This window comes from Talpa europaea (assembly GCF_964194135.1).
Source record: "Talpa europaea genome assembly, chromosome: 6".
Classification (NCBI taxonomy): domain Eukaryota; kingdom Metazoa; phylum Chordata; class Mammalia; order Eulipotyphla; family Talpidae; genus Talpa; species Talpa europaea.
The window spans coordinates 45,954,587-45,980,747 of record NC_140072.1 but is presented as its reverse complement, the minus strand read 5'-3'; the positions used below and the strand labels follow the sequence as shown (position 1 = coordinate 45,980,747).

At 47.2% G+C, this 26,161-nt stretch overlaps 1 protein-coding gene across 1 annotated transcript in view; it reads left to right on the top strand.

The window, feature by feature from the left end:
• The window catches only part of TCF7L1 (transcription factor 7 like 1), a gene marked incomplete at its 5' end in the record, with an annotated part of 144,879 nt that extends 119,101 nt beyond the window's left edge, over positions 1 to 25,778 (top strand). The window contains 9 exons of the mRNA XM_084235615.1: positions 7,590 to 7,673; positions 18,876 to 19,008; positions 19,705 to 19,807; positions 20,103 to 20,186; positions 20,925 to 21,068; positions 21,729 to 21,888; positions 21,965 to 22,072; positions 23,113 to 23,188; positions 24,859 to 25,778. Coding sequence (XP_084091741.1) covers positions 7,590 to 7,673; positions 18,876 to 19,008; positions 19,705 to 19,807; positions 20,103 to 20,186; positions 20,925 to 21,068; positions 21,729 to 21,888; positions 21,965 to 22,072; positions 23,113 to 23,188; positions 24,859 to 25,292 — 1,326 coding nt within the window. The 3' untranslated portion in view covers positions 25,293 to 25,778. The remainder of the gene's footprint in view (positions 1 to 7,589; positions 7,674 to 18,875; positions 19,009 to 19,704; positions 19,808 to 20,102; positions 20,187 to 20,924; positions 21,069 to 21,728; positions 21,889 to 21,964; positions 22,073 to 23,112; positions 23,189 to 24,858) is intronic.
• Positions 25,779 to 26,161: the final 383 nt, after the last annotated feature.

Sequence of the window (26,161 nt, the reverse complement as noted above, 5' to 3'; positions counted from 1 at the left end):
ATTCAGTCATGGAATATTTTTGGCATCCCCCATTGCCTGTGCACAGGAGGGGCTCCAAAAATATTTGTTAACTAAATGCAACCGGCTCTGGAGGAGAGAAAAAAAGTCACTTCACTGGTTTCAAACACTACAAAAATGTGGTGTTAAGTAAATTTTCTAAGGAAAAGTAGCTTCTTTTAGGGTGTTAGGGATTTATTAATTGGATGTATTTTTAACAACTCACCTATCAACCAAACCTCAGGAAGGAACCCAGCCGCCCACACTAGAGCAGAACAGAGTGGGCGAGTGTCTGGCGTGAGTGCATTGCCCGCTAAGCAGACACGAAACTGCTCATCTTTGGAAAAGAAGATTAGGGATGAGAATGTAAACTTTTCCATACTTTTGCTCTAGAACTTTGTCTATCTAATCCATCATGTTAAGAACCAGTTCCCCTAATACTTTCATTTTCTCTTCTTCAGTGACTTCTAGAACCTGAACTTTTATTCCTACTTAGGAAAGTTTTTGTCTCTCTGCCGATGAATTCATTGCTCAATGTTCGTGTACTTTCAAACTTAGATCAATTATGTTCATTTAACAGAAGATAGAGGAACTTAAGCAGGCCCCAGGAACTGGCAGAGTTGGGTATCACGGCCTCCAAGCTACATTTACAAATTCCTGGCAATACTAAACCAATTAATGTGAGAACCAGTCGTTCAAGAGTGAAAAGAACTCTTGTATGCATCCCACATCTCTAAAGGATTCCTGAAGAGACTGGAAAACCCAGTGTTACAGTGTGAAAACTAGGGCTTTTAGGGGTGATTAACTTTCTTAAGCTCAAGGTAGGAACAGAGTCTAGGCCCATGATTGCTGACTTCTGGGTGAGGAATTGGGGCTGCAGCGGTGACCCTCAAGGAACTTTCAGTCTGAGGACAGCCAGAATGGGCAAATATTGGTTATTCAGAAAGTCATGATGTATTTTTTCTGTTTTTTTATGCAAAAATGCATTGTGATTTTTCCAACAACCCAATAGATAGTAAGAACACAGCATGCTGAATGTCCTGGGAACCCCAAGCCCAGTTCGGCCATGGAGGTGAGAACGATGGACTTATGGGGGCCTGGAAGAGATTTTTCCGGTAAGGTGATCTGGGCGCTGGGTTTTGAAGGAGGGGTTGGAGTTTCCCATGTGCGAAGAATACACCAGGCCAGAACCTCCCTGGTGGCGCAAGGGGTTAAGACACAACCTATGAAGCTGACTGAAGCTGCTGCAAAATAAGTTCGATCACGGGCCAGGGAGCTACACATATGGCGCAACAGACTTCTTCTGTCTTGCCCACTGCTCCCCTCAGCAGTGCATTTCAGCCAGTCCACCTGTTCTGCTCCCCACTCTGTCTCTGGTGAACCCTCTCACCCCTGCCCCCTGCAACTCTGGCCTGTACCCCACTTATTCTGTGCATAAATAAATAAATCTTTAAATAAAAAAAAAAGAATATACCAGGCCAGGTACCCGCTGAGCAACATGGCACATTCAGAGGATAGTTAGAACTTCAAGCAGCTGGTTTTGGGGTTTAAAGATAGAAGGATAGTTTGCCTCAAAAAACTGGTGCTTTTGGGGGCTTATCCCTTCCTCTCAGTCACCTACCAGGGAAGGATGTCAAGCAGGAAAGTGATCCGATAGGTTAGTTTTTACAAGTCTGAACTCTAAAAGTTTGGGAAGCCATTGCAGTCATTCTGATAAGAAATGATTGCCTCTCCAGTTGTGACAGAATGCAGAGTTCAGAGAAAATGGATAGCTTCTTCACATTTTTCATTTTTGATGCCACTCTTCATGTGAAGAAAAATCACCTTGAAAGGAAGTGAAAAGCATTTTGCTCAGGGTCATATTTGCTGCCTGGTGGACAGCTCTCTGCACTGTGGGGTTTGCATCTCTAAACTATCTTCCTGAGTAGCTGTGTGGCCCATATAGTCACCTGACTCCGCACTGATTGGGAGGTGTGGGGAACCCTCTCTCTGATATGTTCAAGGGACTTGGCTCTGGGGGACCAGAAAGGCAGGAAAAACTGGTCATCTAAACTGGTGAACTTCGGTTGCTGAAGCATAAAAACCATGAGAAAGGAAAGCTAGAGAAAAGGGCCTTTTTTCTCCCTCAGGGCACTAGGCCTGTCCCTCCCACCAATAGCGAGAAGCAGAAGGAATTCTATTGGGGTGGGTTGTTTTCACCTGGGAAACTTAGAGATGACTTGTCTTCTTGCTGCTGGGACTATGGCTGTTGATTCTGTACCTTATGGCTTGGCTTCTCTTGCTTGCACCCTGCTTTAAGGGTTTTCTGTGAGAGTGGTGTGAGTGGGGCAAAGGTGGCCATTCCCAAGAGCCCTGTAGAGTCCTAGTCAAATGGAACAGGGTGGGTATGACTGGGGGAGGGGCTGCTCTACCTTCTGGGAGTTGGAGGGTTAATCTCCGTAGCTCATTGGCAGCTCTGCCTCTGTCCAGGGCATGCTGGGATTTCCTCCCAGCTGTTTTACATCATGAAGATTTGTATGTTGGGGAAATTCCAGGGCACAGCTGCAATTAATCTGCTGCACAGTCTTGGAGCTGAGCGGGGATTCTGTAGGACCAATCCTCCGCCTCCCTGCAGGAAAGGAGCTCTGGCTGTCCAGTGAGAGCACCCTTCAGAGGAACCTTCTCAACATCGGCCCACCCCAGTCAATGGAAACAGCCTACCTGGCCAAGGGATCCCTCTGGGAATGCAGTGGAGAGGAGCCCAGGAAGTCAAAAGGGACCTAGAACATTAAGAAAAAGAGGAGCAGCCCCCTTATAAATAAACAAGTCAAAATAACACTGATAGCCACATTTGATAACGATATCACACACAAAAAAGAAAACGTGTTCACTCCTACTTAGAAATGTAGAAGTAAAAAAGCACCTTAAAACACTGGTGATTAGCATTCCACAGTGTAGCACAAGAATGAACAAGCCACCAAGGCCAAACAGGGTTAGCCTGGGGGCGCAAGTTGAAGAAAATCAGTCGCTATATATACATGTCACGAATGCGGCAAGGCAGTGACAAGTGAACTGTTTTGGTAGCACTGGAGAGGATTCCACTCTTGCTGTGGTGAAAACGTTTTAAATAGGGGTGGAACCAACCTTCCTCAAGAAGGGAAAGACAGGTTCTGAACCGTAGCCTCACCCTCACCTGCAAACCACAGTAGCAGAGCTTCCCCAAGTGTCCGTGGAACCCCAGCCCCCCAAAAAAGCATTTCCTATATTCTGCCTGTCTGTCCTGTCTCAGAGTCACGACACACAACAGTATATTAAGTGGCATTTATAAATCGGGGATGGTAGTTCTCCCCATTCGGGACTGGTTTTTCCTATTCTTGTTGAACAGCAGAAGAGAACAGTTATCCCATAAACGGCCTCCCATAAGTCAGTTCTACCGCTATGCCTGGCCATCATTTGCATTGACACCCCCACCCCAATCCCATGTTTTCCATTCCAATGTGCATCCCTCGGGAGGGAGGTGGCTGGACTGTAGCCCAGCCATCATCACTGGTCAGGAGCCAGTTGTAGCCAATTGGATGAAGCCCATATTGGGCTTGGAGAAACCAGCAGCTTTAATCTGCCGCACGCCACTACCATGCAAAGAATCCAGGCCCAGCCACACATCTTCATCCCCAAGGACACACTCCCACCAATGAGTGATTAGCCATGGGCGATGATGGTGCTGGCCTCACATGAGAATGACAGCCAAGAAGGGCTTTATTTCCTCTCAGCACTGGGCTGGCCCTGACCCAGGAATTCAGAATTGTTTAGCCATCTCCAAATTCCTTGTGCTGAGGTAAGGGAGGGTTTCAAGGGCTGTGGCTGGCACCTTGTACCCTCATTCATGGTTCTGGGAAGCTGGACTGTGCCTTAGAATGCTCCTTTCCTTGAAATTGCAGTCTAGAGGTATTTCACGGCTAAACTGATTGGGATTCCAGGGTCTTAGAGTTCTTCCCTCACCTCTATCCTCTCACTTGTTTCCAAATCTTAAAAAGGCAGAAAGGGGAACAGGACAGCCTTCCCCCCCCCAACCTTTCAGGATGAATTCCTCTTTGCACCCCCAAGACTCCCCCATGTGGCTGGGGCAGGATGCACACTATTCCAGAACCATCTCTCCCCCCGCCCCCCAGTTTTTTTTTTTAAGATTTATTTATTTATACAAGCACTGGGTACAGTCAGAAGCGCAGGAGGGTGAGAGAATTCACCAGAGCCAGAGTGGGGAACAGAACAGGCAGGCCAACGAAATACACTGCTGAGGGGAGCAGCGGGTGTGGCAGGAGAGGTCTGTGCACCATGTGGGACCCTCGCCGGTGGCCGGGGATCAAACCGGCGCTGCAGAGGCTGCGAACAGCTTCACAGCCCAGCACTCAACCACTGCGCTGCCAGGGGAGGACCACTCTCCCCACCTGTTTGACAGAGATCTGCAAGGAGCCAGACTGCACTGGTGAACAGGGCTGAAGATTTTCACCCACCCTCCCAGCTTCCAGGCCTCAGTTAAAGCCAGTTGAGTGAGAGTGGACACTAAGGGGAGAAGAGGTCAGTCTGGTCTCCTCCCTCTAGATACCCAGGCTCCTTACTCTTAGAGTAAAACTCTAAGCATGATAGACAAACCAAAATGACAGCCGTTATTAAAAGCCCTCCCTTCCCTACTTTGTGTGTGTGTGTGTGTTCATGTGTGTGTTTGCACCTGATAGCCACAGTACAAGGCAGACAGAGCCTCCTGCAGCTCCAGAGTGTATTGGGTCACAGTTCTTCAGCCACTAGAGCCATGGTTCTCACCAGGAAGCACTTTTGTTCCTCTGGGAGACATTTGACAAAATCTGGAGATGATTTTACTCATCAGCAATGGGCAGGAGACCTATGACATTTCATAGGTAGAGGCCAGGGGTGCTGTTAAATAATCTATAATGCACAGGACAGTCCCCAGAACAAAGCACTCTCCAGCCCATCCTGCCACCATGAGGCTGACAACCCCTGTACTGGAATCCTCCAAGCCAGCTCCACCAAACAACCCTCAGGGTCAGCACAGTCCCCAGCTAGGACTCAGCTCACTTCCCCAGCCCATATGATCTCACAGCACCCCTGGGAAGCTGACAAAAATGAATGTAGAGTGTTCAGCATGAGTCTCATGTCTAAACAGGGAGTCAGATGTTGGCAGAGTTAATGGATTTAGGAACCCTTCTATAGTGTTCAATATTAGGGAGGTGAATTGGGGACACTTCTCTTTTGCACCTGATATTTGTGATTGTGTTTAGTTTTTAAAAAAACAAGCAGAAATGATCACATGGTCACTTCTAGAGAAATGCGTGTGATGTTCACACGCATCATGTAAATGCTTACATGACTGTAAGCGCTGGTCACCTCATGGCCACCCCAGCAGCACTCGGGATGTGTGTGTTGTCAGCCTCTGGGTGGCCATGCTGTGCTGGAGAAAAGGAAGGAGAAAACCCATCACAGCAAAGAAGAGGCTGGACTGGGGAGTAGCATGTTCCAGAGAGAGCGCCCTGGAAAGCCTCAGCTCATGCTAAATGAAAAATGCAGGGTTTGGATCAAAAGACCAAAGCTCTGGTTCCAGCTCTCAGAATGCTGACAAGTCCATAGTCTCTTTCTACCTCCCTTACCTCATCTGCTAACTGGGGACAGACACCTTTATTTACAATAGCAGGGTGTTTGCAAAGATAGTTATGTGGATGGAAATGATGTGGAAACTGCTGGGGGCCACAAGTGTTATTCACAGAGGAAATGAATTTTAACTAATGACACTAATATTTGTCCAGTGCTTTTAACTTGCCAAAAGGATTTAAATCCCAGTTAGTTCATTTGGGAAATGTGCGCTCTGAGTAGGGATGGAGATTGTGCCGGTGGGAAAGAAGGGAGGAAGAAATAAGATCAGCAGAGGTCAGGGACACAGGGAAGAGTGCACATGAGGGGTGGGGTGCAGGGTGCAAGCGGGCCCAGAGTGGAAAGACTGTCCCCACTCATGGGGCTCTCAGAACCCCGTTCTTCCCACCTCCCACAGCCAGACCTGCTTGGCTCATCCCACCTGCTGGCCCTTACTCCTGCTGGCCCTTGGTGGATGTGCCCTTGGGTGATTACTGCTGCCTGAGGACACCTTTCTGTAAGCCCAGTCCCTGTCTGTTTGGTTTATTTTTTTTTTATAGAGGCATGTTTTATTTATTTGTTTGTTTGTTTGTTTGTTTGTTTGTTTATACTTGCACTGGGTACAGTCAGAAGCACGGGAGGGTGAGAGAATTCACCAGAGCCAGAGCGGGGAGCAGAGCAGGCAGAGGACCGAAGTACACTGCTGAGGGGAGCAGCGGGCGGCAGGAGAGGTCTGCGCGCCATGTGGGACCCTCCTCCGGTGGCCAGGGAGCAGCCGGGGATTGAACTAGCGCCGCAGAGGCCGCAGGCAGCTTCGCAACCCAGCGCTCAGCCACTGCGCCACTCGGGAGGCCCTGTTTGGTTTATTTTTGTGGCTGATGAAGAGCCCCTGATTAGTGCACATAACTGGAGGCTAAATCATGATTTTTTTTTTTTCCCCTCCCGATACAGAATGACTAGAGGGAGGGATGATTCAAAAACTTCTGTCTACGAAATTTTTCCTGGAGCCACCACATCTATTAGAAACTTTATTTTCTAAAGCGGCCTCAAGAATCCTGCCCAGAGGCTGCAGTTGGTCTGCTGCCCAGCAGCACCGTATCAGTGTTGACACTAAGCCTACATGTGTGCTTTGCTCCTGGCAAAGACTAATGGTTTGCTTATGAAAATAATAGCTGCCATTTGTCAGATGTCTCCCACATGCAAAGCACTGAGTTCAACATTTGACATTGTCCCTAATCTTTCTAACAACCTGTAAAATTAGTGATAATAGCCTTGCCTTAAAGGCTAAGAGTCCCAGAGTCGTTAAGACACTTGTCCAGGGTCACACAGCAGAGTGAGAATCAGAACCCATGAATACTTGGCTCCAGATCTGCTTTTTGTTTAAGGGGGGCATGGATTTACCATTTGGTTTGGATTTTTTGTAATAAGCATGGGAGAAGGTAGGGCACTGGATTATCTTTTCACATTGAGAAACATAAGGAGGTTATTGTTCAGTGTCCTTGAATATGGACCCTGTGAGTGTCAGGCAGATAGTTTTGTTTTGATTTGTTCTGTTTTGTTTGTTTTCTCATTCATTCACCAGATGCTTCTGGAGAGGTATTGCTTAGGGAGTGTTGTGAATGATGCTGTAAGCTCTGGAAAGAAATGGGGCAGGATTGCCCCCTGGGACCTTGGTCCCTGCTTGTTCTGTGGTTACAGCAGAGGCCTTGATCCTCACTGATAAGTTCTTTGAATACTTTGTTCGGTGGTGTGGTCATGTGTCCCCTTCTGTCCACCCCAAGTGACAGAGGGGGCTCCTGGTGGTGGCAGTGATCACAGGTGTGTGTTCTACTTTGTGATAATCAGCTGGACATTGACGTAGTAAAGAGCATGTGCAGTTAATGAACCCCCAGCAGCCCAACCCCAGAGCTCCTTATTCCAGGCACTCTAGAGGCCTCTTCTCACCAGCTCTGTGTTTTCTGTCCTCTGTGCAGTACCTGCAGATGAAATGGCCTCTCCTGGATGTCCCCTCCAGCGCCACAGTCAAGGACACCAGGTCACCATCCCCAGCACACTTGGTAAGTCTGTTTCTCCTGAAGGGGCTGAAGAGACACTCACCTTGTTCCATGTCACTGCTTTCCCTCCACCTTCCAGAAGCTGATGGGGTCTGGTGGTGTTGCCTTAATGTGCGAGCACAGCAAGGAAGAGTCCATCTGAGGGTGGTTCATTCAGCTACCAATTGCTGACTAGTGAGTAGGTTGTTACCGTGCGCTTCCCTACCTCTCACACTAACACCCACCCACCCAGGATGTTGTGTGATTGGAAACGCCGGCTCCACACAGATGGCAGCGCCGGCCCTTCCTGCTGCTGTGGATCTCCTCTGGCCCCAGCACCTGGGCAGCGTGTTCGCCCTTCTCTCCTGTCGGAGCTTGTTCAGTATTGCCTCCACTCTTCCCTCAGAGCGTCAAGGCAGCAGTTGAAAAGGCTCTTCTGTACAGGATGTTATAGGAAAGAATTAATTAAATCATGCAAACAAAACCGCTGTGGGGCAGCAGTCAAAGTTTTTCTGCCAAGCCCTGTGGCAACATGGCCAGAAGGAAGGTCTGATCCCCTAGGAGGCAGGAGCAGTGGGTCCTGAACGGGTCTCCTCACCTGCCTCTGGCGTGCAACAGGCTGAGGTCGCAGGCAGATGAGAGAGACGCTCCAGAACCTTGCATCCTCCTGCCCTGGACTTTCTTTGGGAACTTGGGATAACCCTTTGCCTTAAAAACCACGCTCCCCAAAGCTAACTGGTGTTCTCAGGCTCATGGGGGGAGGGGCGTGAGTAAGACTCAGATGCGTAGTGGGTGCAGCTAGAAAACACCCTAGCTGGCATGGCCTATCCATTTTATGGACAAGGAGACCTGGGAATAGTTATGATTTTGGAACTTTCTTATGATAAATTTCAAATGTTTCCTCCCACCACACTGGGTTATTTTAAGGCAAATCCGAGGGATAGCACTTCATCTTATTCAGGACATTTTTTTTTAATTATTTTATTTTATTTTTTTATAGAGGCATGCTTTTATTTATTTGTTTGTTTGTTTTTGTTTATACATGCACTGGGTACAGTCAGAAGCGCGGGAGGGTGAGAGAATTCACCAGAGCCAGAGCAGGGAGCAGAGCAGGCAGAAGGACCGAAGTACACTGCTGAGGGGAGCAGCGGGCGGCAGGAGAGGTCTGCACGCCATGTGGGACCCTCCTCCGGTGGCCGGGGAGCAGCCGGGGGATCGAACCGGCGCCGCAGACGCTGCGGGCAGCTTCGCAACCCAGCGCTCAACCGCTGAGCCACCGGGGAGGCCCATTATTCAGGACATTTTAAGATGCCCTGGTAGTGATTTTTCACTACAAATTCAAGAGTCTCGTTGAGGAGATACACATGAGGCTGGAAAATTGTCGATAATTGTGAGACCAGCTTGCAGTGGCAGAGCCCTGGTGGTTTTCAAAGCAGTGTCAAGCAAGGTTCTCAGATCGTTGTCATGGCCCCTCTGGAACAGTCTCTGGGAGAGACCGGTGACTGTGTAGGGAAAAGTGAGCGGTGTAGGGAAAAGTGAGCAGCACGACCAGCCAGCCATCCAGTGCCGGCTGCCCTTGAGAGGTTCTGTGGCCGGTCCCCAAGGCCTGAGCACTCCTTGGCACAGCATCCCAGAAGGCCACGCTGGTGGCTCTGCTTCTGCAGGCTCCCATTTGGGATGGCAGAGCGTGGGGTGCAGGCGCCCTCTAGTGGTGGAGGGGGTGGCATCCTGCATCCAGCCACCACAAACCTGCTTTCCCCTCCAGCACAGCTGTCTCTCTTTAACTGTTTCAAGTCTTTGCTTCCCCCACCCATCCTGTGGCCTCCCACAGTCCCCCCAGGAGAGCCGAAATGGCAGGACATTCCCTCCTTCCTTCCATGCATCCTCTCCCTGCATATTGTCTAAAATCTCCATCTCCTTTTAGAGGAAGCGAGTTCCCTTCAAAACTAGCACCATGTACTCTTTGAATTTCCCATCCTTCCTGTTGCACAGAGCAATCCATCTCTGAAAAATAAAATAAAGGGCCATTGTCCACCCTCCTCCTCCTATGAGCATCATCCTGTTTCCTTTCTGGTTGCCACTGCTGATCTCACACAAGAGCTAGGCTGAAATATCTCCACCTTCTGGCTCAGTTATCCAGTTGCATCTAAAACCCAAGTCCAATTACTTATCCAGTCTACTTTTTCTCAACACTGGTGACATCCGACACTATTTATTTATAACCCTCTGCTTCCTGTATCCTTCTTCCACTGGCTCCCAGGACAGGAATGCACAGTGTCCATTCTCCATCCTCTCTAAGCTTACATTTTCTTTCTAGATTCTTTTCTGCAGTAAGCCAGCTATTCCCCCTCAAAGCCTTCAACAAAGTTCTACACCAGAGCTCCAGCTGCTGGACAAACATGGGGCCTCTGCAGATGTGTGCTGGGCAGCTGCTGACTCAGCCTGGTACTCAGCCTGTCCTTGCTTTGTCTGAGAATGGAGAACCAGGAACAACTGATACTAGTAGATTTAAAAAAAAACAGATAGTTTTCTAATAAGTTGTATGCATCCTACTGCCTTTTAATATAGAACAGTGAAAAGATGCCTCAAAAGCTTAAGGGACATTTATGGTAGGAAAACTTAATATTAACTTGAAATTTTACAGTGGAGAGAAGAGCACCATTTAAAATTTTCAAGTCAAACCGTCTCATTCCAACTTCTGAGATCCATGTATGTAGGAACAAAACCTGCGATGCCTGGGAGGGTGATGCGAGTGTCGGAGGCTCTGTCATGCAGAGGGTTGGATCTCAGCGCCGCCTCTTTCTATTTGTGCAGCTTCAGACAAATTACCTTATCTCTCTTTGTCTTGATTTCCTCATCTGTAAGTTGGGAATGAGAAGAGAACTTGACCTCAATAGAGTTGTGAAAATAAATGAGCTGCTGCATTGTCGTGTAAGTGTGTGCTTACCACTGCCACCACACTGTTATTAATAGAGGGAATGTTTCATTAGAGGTGAAGAGGGCTGGAATCAGGTGCCAATGCAAATGGACAGGTTGCAAAGGTAATAAAGATACTGAATGCATAGAACCCAGCAGCTAATCCCCCAAGGTTCTGATTTAACTGGTCTGGGGTACGGCTGGTCTCTTAGTTTTTGAAGCTCCCCAGGAGATTTTCAGGGGCCGCCAGAATTGAGATGCTTTGCCCTAATAGCAAATCAGAAGCAAAGGGGAAGGAGGAGCTGGAGGCCATTCCAGTTTACCGGGTGCCACTTTCTCTAGGCTGGAGGTATGAGGAGCAGGACTCAGGCTACCAGAACCAGTCATGGAGGTTTGGCCACCAGATTTTTTTATTAGAAAAATGAAAATACTTGGTTATGAAATTTATTGTAGAAGCAGGAATAAAATATTTTCAGATGAGGTTTGCCTGGAAGAAGGGCAAGTGAAGGAAACAGCCTGCGTCCTTGCAGATATTTCATGAGTCATGTTGAAGCTCATGTCAAGGAAGTGTGTATAAACAGGCCATGACGGGACTAGGGCGGGGATGGAGTTAGTGTTATTACTTGGATTTTATGCCCAGCATTGCAAAACAAGTATATTCACATCCAGAATATGACCAAAGGAAGACAGGAGTAACATCTGGTTTGTTCACATTTGTTCATGCAGCACCTGTCACGGTGCCTGGCAGAGTGGATACTCGGGAGCATTTGTTGAATGCAGGGAAGAATAAATGGATGGGGAAAAGGTTGATGCCCTTCTAAGTCCCTCTAACCCTTGGGTCTGTTCCCTCTACTCGAGGATTTCTTTTAATAAACTCTCTTTTAAAACCCTTAAAATTAAGGCATGTGTTGCGCTGAATACTTGGGGAGATACCAAGGCACACAGAAAAAGACCTATAATCCTACAATCCACAAGCGTTTTTGTGTTTGTTTTTTTTTAAGATTTATTTATTCATGCATACAAGAACCAGGGTACAGGCCAGATGTACGGGAGGGTGAGTGGATTCACCAGAGGCAGAGCGGGGAACAAAACAGGCAGCCTGACTGAAATACACTGCTGAGGGTAGCAGCAGGTGAGACAGGAGAGGTCTGCTGCGCCATGTGGGTATCTCGCTGGCCGGCCCGGATCGAACTCATGCTGCAGAGGCTGCAGACAGCTTCACAGCGCTGCGCTCAACTGCCTGCGCCACCAGGGGAGGCCCCCACAAACCTTTTTATATTGCATTCCCCTCTTTTCTGCTTGTGTATTTATGCACGCATCTGTGACTTGCTTTCTAGATGATGACCAAAAGCTGCCTTCAATAACAGCCAATAGGCAGCTGTAGTGTTTAGCACTCGGCCTCGCTGGGAGGTGCATTGCAGGGCTTCGTCGCCTATGACTTTGTTCTTGAAGCCCATGCCCACAAGCTGTCTTTCTGAGCAGTGGCTATCTTGCTGCCTGTCTTTGAGCTAAGAAGTCAGACTTTGCTAGCATGCCAGTTCTCAAGTAACTGAGGAATTCGAGTTTCCTTTTGAAAATTGTACATCACCTCTCCAGCTTTTCAACGGTATACTGGGGAGATCCAGAAAACCCCAAAACTCATCATATAGCCTGTTGTTTCTCTGTTTTCCGGTATTAATTTCAAATCTTAGTACACAGTATTAACTTTCTGTACTAAAATGATATTTGGATATAATTTTAAACTTAATGGAAAATTGATGAAAAATACTAGGAACTCCCATAAACTATTCAAATTCAGAAAATTTGCCCCATGCTTTGTCTGCCTCTCTCTCTCTCTCTCTCTCACACACACACACACACACACACACACACACAAACATACACTTGTTTTTTATAACAATTTGAGAGTTACATTGGAGATACCATACCTTTACTTCTAAGTACTTTAGAATTTCTCAAGAACAAAGCGAACCACAGTAGTTGTCAAAATCAAGAAATTTATCTTTCCTATTGTTAGCTAACCACAATATTATTCAAAGTTTGGCAGGTGCTCCAATAGAGTCCCTTAAAGCCCCTGTTTTCCTGGCCAAGTGCAGCCCAGATCACACGTCACATTTACCGGCTTTGTCTATAGTCCCTTTAATCTGGCAGGGTTCCTTAGCTTCATCTTTCCTCACCTCAACCTTTTTTGAGAAGCACAGACCAGCTATTTTGCAGACTACGTCTGCTGATTCCTCATGGTCAGATTCAGCTTGTGTGTGTTTACTGAGATCACAACCGCGCCAGTGTGGTGTCCTCAGCACATCCCGTTGGGAGATAGCCTAGCTATCATGTCCATTTGTCCCAATATTGGTGATATTGCTTTGATCACTTGGTTAAGCTGGTTCCTGCCATGTGTTTCCACTGCATGGTTACCTTTTTTTCCCTTTGGAATTAATAGGTGCTCTGGGAAAAGGCTTAGAATCTGTGTACGTGTCCTGTTTCTTATCAAACTTTCACCCACTAATTTGGGCAGGTATTGATGGTTATCTCCTGCCATCATTCCTTTCATTAGTTTCTGCCACTGGGGTTTGGCCTTTTGAAATTTTTACATCTCCCCGCTCATTAATCGTAGTGTAGAGCAGAGTAGGCATTGTGACCAGTGAAACCTGTGTATGACAACACTGATGAAAAAAAAAAAAAAACGATGGATACAGAGAAGCAGAACCAAAAAACTAATCTACAGCTAGTGTTTCTGAAGAAGAGACCCAAACAAATGAAAACAACCAAAGGCAGTAAGAAAAGAAACTTAAGCTGGGCTTTATGAACAAAAACTGGAATTGACAGATTGAACGAGCTCACCTGAATTCCATGAAAATTGGCATTCCCCGAGACACATTCTGGCAACAAATTGAATTGCAAGGCTTTTTTCCTTACAGTCATCTATGCAGGAAACAGGCAGTGCCCAAGGGACAAAAGTAAAGGTAACCTCAGGGTTCTTCCATGCCCTCTTTATGCAGGAAACAGTGGGAAAGGAAAGTTTTGATAAGCAAAAATGTATTCCAAGAATTGTATGCCCACTCCAATTTGCAGACCTCAAAAATGCACCACTGCTAAGAAGGACCTGGAGTGCATTCCAATTCCCCGAGCATTTTATCTCTTCTGTTGCTCTGCAGACTCTTGATTTATCTCTACATCTCTCATAGCCTGTAGTCCACTGCTTGTCCTGTTATCACAAGCTCAGAAAATATTTGTTAATACATTAACATAGCTCTTCGTCTCCTCATTTTCTTATCTCTGCTCCAGTCCACTGGCCTCCGTGGGATTCCTCAAACGTGCCGAGCATGCTGCCCACCTCAAGGTCACTGCACTGATGTTCCTTCTGCCAAAATGCTCTTGCCCCACATATCTACACATCCCACCTCCCACTTCCCTCAGGTATTTACGCAAAGTCATTTCTTCCTGGTCAACCTGTGCAACTTAAAACCCACCCCCCATACATTTCTTCTCTACTGTCCCTGACTGATGTTTTCCTCCTTAGCACTTACACTGCCTAAGCTATTATTTACTTACTTATTTTGTCTGTCTCTCCATTTAGAATACAAATACTGTGAGGGTAGGTATTTTTATCTAAATAGACAAAAGTCTCTAGGGCATTCACAAGACCTACCTAGAACAGCACCTGGCACATCATAGTTGTGGCAACATAAATATTACTTGTTGTGCTTAAAATCTGTTTTGAACCAGTTAGTTCAGCAATTCGGCCATGTCCTTGGAGATCCAGGTTCTTCCCATCTTTGCTTTTATCAACCTCTACCCCTTTGGCTGCCCAACTCAGTCCTGCCATGTAGACAGTCTCTACAGACATTTTTCCAGTAAGTAAAAGTGTGAATTTCCATTTCTTTCAGCAAGTGAAAAAGCCTGTGTATGAGCCATTTGTTCCAATTTCCTCAGTAGGATGACACAATCCACAGAGAGCATACATTCTGCCTTTAAAGTAGTGTCTGTTAGAGAGGTGTGCATATGTGGAAAAAGAAAGGGGGGCTTCCCCCCAACTTTAATTAAGTTCCTATCTGCCCTTGTTTCTGTCATATGTAAAACCCTTCAACCTTATTTTCCATACCAGACAACTAGCCAGCTCCTTCTAGTTAGAGAGACGTGGGGTGCTTCATAGGCAGGGGCCAACAAATGGTGAAGAGGCCCAAGCGGTGGCATGAGAATAACAAAGAGAAAGCCTTGCAAACAAGGTCCATCTCTTCCAGTATTTGATGGCTTTTCATCAGGGAAAGGAAATATTTATCTAAGTGATAAGTCTGTCAATGTACAGCAGTAGGAAGGAGAAAATACAGAAGAATTTCTAGGACCTGGAATGGGATACTTGCAGGGAAAGTTTTCTCTGTCCAAGAAGCTGAGCAATGAATCTACGTGGTTATCTTCAGAGGAGTGCAGGCACAGATGTTATATTGAGGTACACACATGTGGGGGTGGGGAGAAAAGTGACCCACATATACATTAAAACATGTATATGTTTTAATCTGAAAATATAGGGTAGGAAAAAATTAATCTTTAGGAAATGTGAGGGAAACTCCCTAGGGACTTCACTTGGTTGTAAGTTTGCACCTACTTCAGTTTACTCGACACCAGATTACTTGGATCTACAGATTCCTTAGATTTAAACTAAAACAACCCATAAGGAAATGTATTAAATTGGAATAGATTGCAACATTTGACTGGAAAAACTGCTAAGAAAAGTGCAAACAAAAATGAACCTGCCAAAGCTGACATTCTTTATTGAGCCCCATGATAAAAAAAAAAAAAATTAGAAGGCCTGGCCTGTCCCAGATTTTAGAATCAAATTTTAAAATCATGTATTGAGGGCCTCCCCGGTGGCGCAGCAGTTGAGCGCTGGGTTGGGAAGCTGCCGGCAACCTCTGCAGCACCAGTTCAATCCCCGGCTACCCAGCGAGGGTCCCACATGGCGCGCAGACCTCTGCTGCTGCCCTTTGCTCCCCTCAGCAGTGTACTTCGGTCCTTCTGCCTGCTCTGCTCTCCCCTCTGGCTCTGGTGAATTCTCTCACCCTCCCACGCTTCTGACTGTACCCAGTGCTTGTATAAATAAATAAATAAATCTTTAAAAAAAAAATGTTACTTCTGAGAGCCAAAAAAATTTATTAAAAAAAAAAAATCATGTATTGAATGTTGTAGCTGGCGGCAGAAAGCCCCCGGGAGATGCTCTTCCCTTGCAGGTGAGCATTCTCGGCAGGTATCTCTGCCTTAAGCCAACAAGTTCTCTGCTGACCTCTGAACCTTAGATCTCATCTATAGACATTGTTTTAGGAACAATTTCTGTTTCTTTTTTCCCCCAAGCCACACATTGAAGCTTTGTTTCTTGAGAATGTTCTTGGTGTCATAACAGAAGATTGTTTCTGTCAGTCAACAGAGTTGAATGTGAATAAGACAAATTTCTTAAATATATAAAATCAGGTTCTGTTAGTGATCCAGTAAAACTCTAAGCATCTTTCCCAGGCAGCATGTCAGCTGGTCAGTGACCGCTTTAAGATTGAGGCCACTGTGTGAAAGCTCTTTACCTGAGCTACAAGCCCTTATAAGGATCTCAAAGAAGTTGCTCAGAGAAGCGGCTAGGGGAGGCAGGCTTTGTGGGGGTGGTTTGTGGAAAGGTGGCTGCTCAGGCTGCAGTCATGGCATGTGGCTCCTGGCCCACTTTGAGCTTGAAAGCAAGTCCTTAACAGCAGGAGCGAGGACACATTGCTTCCTGGAAGGCCAGGAGTTTAAGAACTTTGGTTTGGATGGGAAACATTTGAGCTAGGACAGCTGGCTTGGTGTGATTGGACCACATTCAGAACCGAGATGGCTCTTAGATGTTCTTTTGATGAATTCCAGCGTGGCTGCCTTACCTGGTGAACACCCATGCCTTCATTAGTGTCTTATTTGTGCAGGGTTATCCACTCAGAGGTGAGGAGATGTTCCCTACATCCCTAGTCCCTACCCTTGGCTTGAGTTTACAGGCAGATATCCCGCCCTTGAGGGCAGGTGAGGAGAAAGAGCGGGGGCTTGTATTAGGATTTAGCTTCCAAGGAGAACCTTCCCTGATCATCCCTAAAGAAAGTTCTCATTTATAAGTCCCAGAGGCCACACCTTCCCAGTTTGCCCAGGGAAGCTGGCCTTTCTCTCTTTGCGAACCCACCACCTCCCAGTCCATTTTCTACACAAAGATGCCATCTAACGGGAATCAACAAAACTCCCGGAACATTTAAGTGAAGATACCTTCATTTTTAAAATTTAACTCACACTTGCCTGTTTTATAATTAACTGCCACCCATTCAGGGCTGTTTGCCAGCTTCTGAGCAGGCTAAAATCAACAACACATGGGCATATTTTAAGATGACTAGATGCATATGTCCAATTGTCATGTGCTCTTTAAATTCCTACAATTTTGTCAATCATACCTTAATAAAGCTGAAAAGAGTTTAATTTAAAAGATGGTTATAAATGACATAAGTATAATTAAGAAACAAATGAACAAGGAAGTCTGAATGGATGGATATATACCAAAATAATAATAGTGACTGGGTTAGGCTGGTGTGATTATTTTCTAAATGTTTTATAATACAATTTGTATTTCTTTCCTAGAAAATTTGGGTTCATTATATTTTTAAGTCATATGGTTTATTTTTTAGTTATAAAAAATCACTTATCATTTACTATCACTTTAGCAATAATCCTATTGCTTTTATGAAACTAAATATTACCCTTTAGACAAATTTATCATTTAAATGTACCTGGTTCCCAGAAATCTGACCTAAAAATATTTTTATACTCTTACTTGTACTGGATGTTCATGTACGTGGAGATAGCTTCAAAAACTAGCAAAGGAACAGGTGAAAACTTAAAAAATTTTTTTTTTTTAGAAATGGTTGTACATCAAATAAGCCCACAGCAGGGAGAATATGAGAAGTTGCTCTGCGTCATTTCCCCCAGCAGGTCCCAGCCATTTGCCAGCGCCTCCTGGTGGTTGTGCCCATGAACAGCCTTCCTATCTGCAGCTCTGGGAGCAACCCGTTTTTGAGGCCAGTTTTCTGCCTCCTGAAACTGGAGCAACACTATTGTCAGCACACAGATACCTAGGATATATACAGATCAGAGTTTGCATCATAAGCATCAAATAGGCAACGTATGAAAGGGGAAAAAAGTTTGTGGAATCTGAAATGAAAAATTCAAAATGGGAAGACAGCAGTGTTGAAATCCTAGCCCTTGCACTGTTTCCACATCATCATCCTTTTTACACCTCTCTCATTAAAATAAATCTCTCTCCATTTACAACTCATTTACCTTATTTTGAAGATAAAAAAAGTCTGTCTTATCTCTGTTAAATATACTCTTGGGGAGGCAGGTAGTATAAGAGAAAGTACTCTGATTTACTAGAGGTGTAAATACTGACAGGAATCCAGTCTGCCATTTACCAGCTCTGCATTTCATGCTAAATCACTTAATCTTTTTGAGCTCAGTTTCCTCACCCCTCAAATGAAGATAATTAGACCTTCTCTACCAGGTTATAATAAGGACTAGGTAGTAATATAATCCTGTACTTATAGTACAGTATAGCTCAATACATTCTAGTTCTTTTTATTATAAAGATCTTTACTGAGTCAGGTTAGCTTAAAACACATTAATTCATTTTACAATTCTAGATGCAGTATTTTTCCATTTTAGCATCTCAGAAACCAGGATGTATCAATGACATGCCAGTGTTTTATCTTTCTTAGTAGTTACATAAAAATAATGGTATTCCTTACATTCACTGGTGTTTTAAATGAATGCAGTTATTAGGTCAGCGAAGTGTTTTCAGTGATCTTGGGCTGTGTCTCTGTAAAACCTGAATGTGAGAATAGATTAGATGCGGTCTGGTGATGACAGTTCCCCTGCTGCCCCGTTTCAACTCAGGCTTGAGAACTACTCTTTCTGGGAAGCTTATTTGGAAAATGCTTGTGTTGAACCATTTTAAACTCCCCGTGATTACACAGAGCATGGTTTAAAATTCAGCAGCCTGTGGCCTGTACTACCATACTGTGTATATGAAGAAATGATGCTGGGTTGTTCTGAAGAGAATATGTTACAGGATGGGTATAATCTCTATAAAGAACTGGCTGGTTCTTTGTCTGCTGTGTAGACTGCCACTTCTCTCAAGGGCTGTCTGAGAACTGACTGAGGTGTTGCAGGGAAAACACCTGGCACATATTCGACTCCGTAAATAATAACTGGCTTTACTGTTATTACTTTGTCAATGGTCCCTATTTTCTCTCTGTCTTTCAGTCCAATAAGGTTCCTGTTGTTCAGCACCCACATCACATGCACCCGTTGACGCCCCTCATTACCTACAGCAACGACCACTTCTCCCCTGGTTCCCCTCCCACACACCTCTCCCCAGAGATCGATCCAAAGACAGGTGAGTCTCTGCCCCTCAGGCTGGACCCCATGCAGGGGCAGGGGTGGGGGATGGCTTTTCTCAGGGATCGTGACAGCTCTGGAATCAAGCAGAGCTGAGTTCCAGTCTTAGAAGTACAGTTATAAAGCAGAAGGTTGACTTGGCTTTTTTTATTGGGTTTTTTTTTTTTAACTTACCCACCAGACCTGTCCACCCTGGGGAGCCATAGTTCATAAAATTTTCAGAGCAGTCATGGCTCAGAGTATTCTGGGGACCTTCTTTAGAGAAATCAGTCAGTGGATGTTACAGATAATAGGGAGGACAAATGTGGGCTAGAAAGCTGGAGTTTATCTCTCTATGAATGAGGCAGGTTTTCTAGAGTAGTAGTTAGAAACTCTGGGGGATCTGGTGCCCCTCACATCAAGATTTCCTGTCCCCTCTTGGATGGTGCTAACGTCTATACAAGCAGATGGGAGTTACTCTTACCTGTAGAAATGGGGTCCAGGTAGCCAGAGAGAAGCTGTACAAGTCCTGCCTTCACTGAATTTGTCCCTGACCAGCTGGCAGTGAGCTGTGAAGGTGACAGAGGGCGGGCTAACGAAAGAAAGAGTCTCCAGACCCCAAGACACTGGGGACACAGGGCAAGGAATCTCCCATTTGACGTTTTCAGGTGTTAAGGCAGGGCCAGGGAACTGATATGTCTCTCTTTGGAAGCAGGAATCCCCCGGCCCCCTCACCCATCTGAGCTGTCTCCATACTATCCACTTTCTCCTGGAGCTGTCGGACAAATCCCCCATCCCCTCGGCTGGCTCGTTCCACAGTAAGGAAACTTTGGACCTTTCTTATCCTCCTTCCTTCTGTACGTTGAGCTCTGCCTTCTGTACCTCCAGGCTACCCCGGGGTCTAGGTACGGACCCCCATGCCATGGCAGCGACCTCCCACCAAAGCAGGACTCAGACCCCCCTGCTCTCCGCCGGCAGCTTTCTCCCAACTCGTCCTACTTCCTGCCCTGTGTTTCTCATCTTCCCCCCCCCAACCCCCTCTCCTTCTCTGTCCTGACCAGTCCCGTTTTGGCCAGTATGCTAACAAGACTTCCTTGCTCCTGCTCCCTACAGGCAAGGACAGCCCATGTACTCCCTTCCTCCCGGTGGCTTCCGGCACCCCTACCCTGCCCTCGCCATGAACGCCTCCATGTCCAGGTGGGTCCTGGCACTGGGGCTGTGAGCACCAGGCAGCAGTGCAGGGGGTGGTTTCTCTAGCCTCCTTCCCTTTTCTCACCATTAACCAGCTCGCCCTCACCTTTCCTCCCACCTCTCCCTGCTGAGGCGCCTCCGCATGCCCCAGGCTCAGGATGGAGACACAGGCTCATTGTTTTCTCACTTCACTAAGAGAAGAATTTCCAGACGCTCACACTCCACCCTCCTGCCACATCATGTACCCCAACTCACATGCTAGACTTCACGACACTGAAGCATTTTGAGTCGTTCACGCTCAAGCCAGAGAATGGAAGTTTAAGTTTTCCTGAACTGAGGTCATGAGAGAGGACAGTAAAAAGGCCTTTCTGTTGCAGGGCCCAGCTCCAGCCAACAGGTACAGCCGTACCTCCAATGACAAAGGAAGGGAAACCACAGCATAAGCCCTTATTTTCCATTCACGTGCCCCAGCCTCTGGCACACTACCCCTACTTTTGTGTTTTTCTATCCTACCACTTCCAGCATCAGATAGAAGAGCCCTGTGCATTTGTGGGGGAAGGGGAGATTTGTTGGAGATTCCTAAACCTGGTTCCATCGAGGCCAGCAAACAGCCTTCTGTTCCTCAGACTCTGCCGTGGCTGGATGTTTGCTGGCCTCTGCCCTTAAGGAGAGCCACCCATGGCCTCTGCTGGGAGACACGCACTAGCTAAATTGCTCTGTCGTCTGTTTCCACCCGGTACTTAGCCTGGTTTCCAGTCGGTTCTCCCCTCATATGGTGGCTCCAGCCCATCCTGGTCTACCCACCTCAGGGATCCCCCACCCCGCCATCGTGTCACCTATTGTCAAGCAGGAGCCTGCACCCCCCAGCCTGAGCCCGGCTGTGAGCGCGTGAGTAATGGGCAGCCTGGATTTGGGGAGTGGGGGCGTCTCCTACAGGCATTTAGCTGGTAGCCCAACGGCCTCCCTCAGTGATGTCCTCTGGGAACTTTTCCCTTTGACTCTGTTCTCGTCCTCTCAGAAACCCACACATCTTTTCTCATGTTAAAGAAAGTTTTATAGTCAAGGATTTAGAGGCTAAAGGGAGAACCAAGAAAGCTTTCAGTTTCCCTCCTCCCCTCTCCCGCCATTACACATGGAAATATGAGATTCAGAAAGGAGGATTTCCTCCCAGTCTCGTGGCAGCCGCTGGCGGGGTGGTAGGAGCAGAGCTGAGAGGCCTGTGCTCTGACCACTGGGCCATAGAGACTGCAGGAAAGCCAGATCAGTGCCACATGGCTGAGGGGGCTCCCTGCCAATGCCCCTGTTGTTTCTGCCGACAGTGCCCTGCCCCCTTCCTCCTTATCAACTGGGGCCTGTGCACTCCAGTTCCCACCACCACCCCTGCTCCTCTGTCAGGAAGTTACCTTGCCACTGAAGTTGGCCTGCATAATTGAGAGATTAGGAACTCCCTGTGGAAGATGCTCAGGTTCTAAAAGCCTCCTGGGGAGGCAGGTGTGGTGAGTGGGGTGACAGCTGACACATGCTAACCTACAGCCATATGGCTTCCAGGAAATCACCAGTCACGGTGAAAAAGGAAGAAGAAAAGAAACCCCACGTGAAGAAGCCTCTTAATGCCTTCATGTTGTATATGAAGGAGATGAGGGCCAAGGTGGTGGCTGAGTGCACCCTGAAGGAAAGTGCAGCCATTAACCAAATCCTGGGAAGAAAGGTAAGAGCTGCCCTTAGCCTGAGGGCCGTGGTGGTCAGCGTTCCTGCACTCATGGCTCTGACCCTCTCCCCTGCAGTGGCACAACCTGTCCCGTGAAGAACAGGCCAAGTATTACGAACTGGCCCGCAAGGAGCGGCAACTTCATTCTCAGCTCTACCCGACCTGGTCAGCCCGGGACAACTATGTAAGTGCCCGCTCAGCCTAGGGGCAGCTTCTGTAAGAGGGAGAAGGAAGGTGGCCACATTTACAGAGGACCCTTCGGCCAGGAAGAAGTCTATAATATAAGTCTCTCTATAAGAAGGAAGGCACTTTAATTCTCAGGTCAGCAAGGAATGCCTTTGGTGTCCTGAGGACAGACTGAAGTGCGTGCCCCTCCCTACTGACCTGGGCCCGGCCTTTGAGTCCATAATTCAGGGTGCAACGTGAGGCATGTGCTAGCACTGGTGGTAAGAGTGTCTGTAGCCACAGGTGCTTAATCTGGGGCACAGAGACCAAAGCATGGGCCTCAGGGCAAACATCAAGAACTCTGAAGGGGCCTCCCCGGTGGCGCAGTGGTTGAGTGCTGGGCTGTGAAGCTCTGCAGCGCCAGTTCGATCCCCGGCTACCAGGCGAGGGTCCCACATGGCGTGCTGACCTCTCCTGCCACCCGCTGCTCCCCTCAGCAGTGTACGTCTGTCCTTCTACCTGTTCTGCTCTCCTCTCTGGCTCTGGTGAATTCTCTCACTCTCCCGCGCTTCTGACTGTACCCAGTGCTTGTATAAATAAATAAATAAATCTTTAAAAAAAAAAAAAAAAAAAAAAACTCTGAGAATGGGCAGGTTTGAGTATGTTCTGATAAGAGGATTCATAACTGCATTAGATTCTCTGTTGGCCCTGGGTCTCCTCAAAAAAAAAAAAAAAAAAAATCAAGAGTCAATGTTTCAGGGAAACAAATGAAAAGCAAATCAAAAGAAAAAGGGAAAAGACAAGGCCATTCCCAGCAGGCCCCGCACACTCCAGTTGGGCAAAGGAGAGTGGTGTGTCTGGGAAGCTCACTCTGCCTGCTCCTGAGGCCCCTGGGGGAGGGGAAAGTCCCTGGGTGGCTTCCTTTCTCCTGCCACCCTCCCCTGGGAGGGCTAAGGAATGTGGGCAACATCCTGTCTCCCACCTTCCCATCTGGGTATCTCCCTGAAAAGCTGGGTATTCTGTCCTTGGTTACCACTTCCTTTGGCTGTATTTTTTCAGGGTAAGAAAAAGAAGAGGAAGAGAGAAAAGCAGCTGTCGCAGACACAGTCCCAGCAGCAAGTTCAAGAGGCAGAGGGTGAGTTTTGAGGGGGACAAAGTCTCTCTGCTGCTCCTTCCCACTGTCACGTTGTCCCCGGGTCTCTGATGGCCAGGAGTGATCTTAACTGTGTTGTAATAGCCGCCAATTTTAGAACCGCAGCCTCATGGGAGCTTCATGAATACTTAGATGGATGTTATTATTGCCCCCTTTTTAGAGATAACAAATTAAGAGACTCAAAGAAGTAAAAGGATTTTCCCAGTCACTCTGCTTGTCAATGGTAGAGGCAGGATTTTCTTCCAGCACTTTCTGACTCGAAGCCTAAGTGCTATTTGATTTAGTTGTGCTGTGACTGATTTGAGGGTAGGTTCTAAATACATACGGTAAAAACTGAATTTAGTGGAAATTATCTCTGAAATTCCCTTAGGAAGATGGTGTTAGAGACTCAGTGAATCCAGTAGAATTGTTTCCCTCTAATTCTGTTCAGCTGAACACCAAAAGAAATAGTTTGTTCAGGTTTGGCATTTTGTGCCCAAAATGTGGACTATATCTTTTTTTTTTTTTAAGACTTTTTTATTTTTTCATTTATTTATGCTTACAAGAACTGGGGTATAGGCCAGAGGTGTGGGGGATGAGAGGATTCACCAGAGACAGAGTGGGGAACAGAACAGGCAGCTCTACTGAAATACAGTGCTGAGGGGAGCAGCAAGAAAGACAGGAGAGGTCTGCTGCTCTATGTGGGTAGCTCCCTGGCTGGGTATCAAACTCATGAACTTATACCACAGTAGTATGCAATAGCTTGATAGCGCTGAGACTTTAACCCCTGTGCCATCAATGAGGCCCTGGACTATATCTTTTTACACCAGAATCACACCTAGCACAAAGAGGCTTGCTGTGACAAGGGAGGGGTCCACGCCCTCATGGTCCACGCCCTCATGTAGAATGAGCGTAGAGCTGCTGATACCATTGAAACTCTCGTCTCTTTCTTTGCAGTATTTATATAATTTATATATTCATTTGCCTATAAGCACATGAGTAAAATATGTATAAAATGTGTATATGATGCAAAATCTGTACCACCCTACTCAGGTGCTGTACCCTCTCTGATAGTAACAAACCTCAATTTTTTTTTAAAGATTTATTTATACAAGAACTGGGGTACAGGCCAGAGGTACGGGGGGGTGGGGCGGGCAGTGAGAGGATATACCAGAGACAGAGTGGGGAGCAGAACAGGCAGACTGACCGAAATACACTGCTGAGGGGAGCAGCGGGTGCTACTGGAAAGGTCTGCTGTGCCATATGGGTATCTCCACGGCCGGCAGGGATCTAACCCGCACTGCAGAGGCTGCAGACAGCTTCACAGCCTGCACTCAACCTCCTACGCCACCAGGGAGGCCCCCACAAACTCCAAATTTTAAAACAAATAGAGACCCAGCCCACAAAGGATGAGATAAAGGCAGGAGGATGAGGAGCCTTAGACAGAGTTGTTTTCCCCAAGTCAAAGACCCATTGTCGTTTTGGCAGTGCCTCTTCTCTACGCTAGGTCTCTGAGTGCAGTCACCTAGTCTGAAAAGCCTCAGAAGTATTTCAAGTCATCTCTCCCCTCCCTGGGTGTTTCTAGAGGATATGTGTAACCAGGGCTCTTTTGCAGCCTCTGCCTTACCCAGAGCTACTGGCTGCTTACTCTTTCTTGTGTTTCCCCCTGCCAGGGACTCTGGCCTCCAAAAGCAAGAAGCCATGCGTTCAGTACCTGCCTCCGGAGAAGCCCTGTGACAGCCCTGCCTCCTCCCATGGCAGCATGCTGGACTCCCCTGCCACTCCCTCTGCGGCCCTGGCCTCACCAGCTGCTCCTGCTGCAACCCACTCAGAGCAAGCCCAGCCCCTCTCCCTCACCACCAAACCAGAGACCCGGGCTCAACTGGCTCTCCACTCGGCTGCCTTCCTGTCGGCTAAGGCCGCAGCCACCACCTCTGGCCAGTTGGGTAGCCAGCCACCCCTCCTCTCCCGACCCCTCCCCATCGGGTCCGTGCCTACAGCTCTGCTGACTTCTCCTCCTACTTTCCCAGCCACACTCCATGCCCACCAGACCCTGCCAGTACTCCAGGCCCAGCCTCTTTCCTTGGTCACCAAGTCTGCCCACTAAGCTGCCCCCTGACCTACGCAGGCTGACAAGTGACTCATCGAGTAGTAATGATTCAGAAGAAAAAAAAAGAAACTTTATTGGTCAATATTTGACCACTCTGGACTGCTCTGTAAAGTGTCTGGTAACAACAGCACTTTACATTTTGTAGATGTAACCAGTAGCTGATCTTAAGGCTTTTTTAAAAAAACAAAACAAAACAAACAAAAAAAATTCTTTAAAAGAAAGAGAACTGAACAGTAGTGTGTTATTCTCCCCTAAGTGCTGTCGTGGATGGACCTGGGCAGAAGACACCCATCTCTCTACCTCTTGTTCCTCCTGCCCCCTCCCCGCTCCCCATGCCCACCATGTCCTGCCCAGTGCGCATGTTGGCCACTGCTGCCGTTCCTGTCTGTCCCTCTTCTAGATCCCACTGCTGGACATTTACTTTTATCTCGCCCAAGTTTTCTCTCCTTTCCTCAATTCCATCGGTTCTTTGCCTCCTTCGTCCTCTGCCCAGTGTAAGGCTGTCACCATGTGAAAAGCCAGCTCTGCCTGATTTTTCTCCACCAGCATCTCCTGCCCCTCAGTGAGCCCTGACCCACCAGTCTCCAGCTTCCAGTAGGGAAAGAAGTTCTCTGAAATGGTTCTTCCCCACATTTGAAGGGACTCAAGGTGTGTGCCTGCCACTTCCTCCTCGAAGAAGTCTGTGTTCCACCCCCTTACCAATTGAGATCTGATCTTTCCCTGATGGTCCCAGCATGGCAGATGGGACCGGGCTCCTAGGCCTGGCTCCTGTCCCCTGGGTAAGTGCTAGCACAATCTGCCAAAGTTCTAAAGACCCTCCTCCCCACCACCTCACATGCTTCTGTGTGTATTTCTTTTTGTTTTTA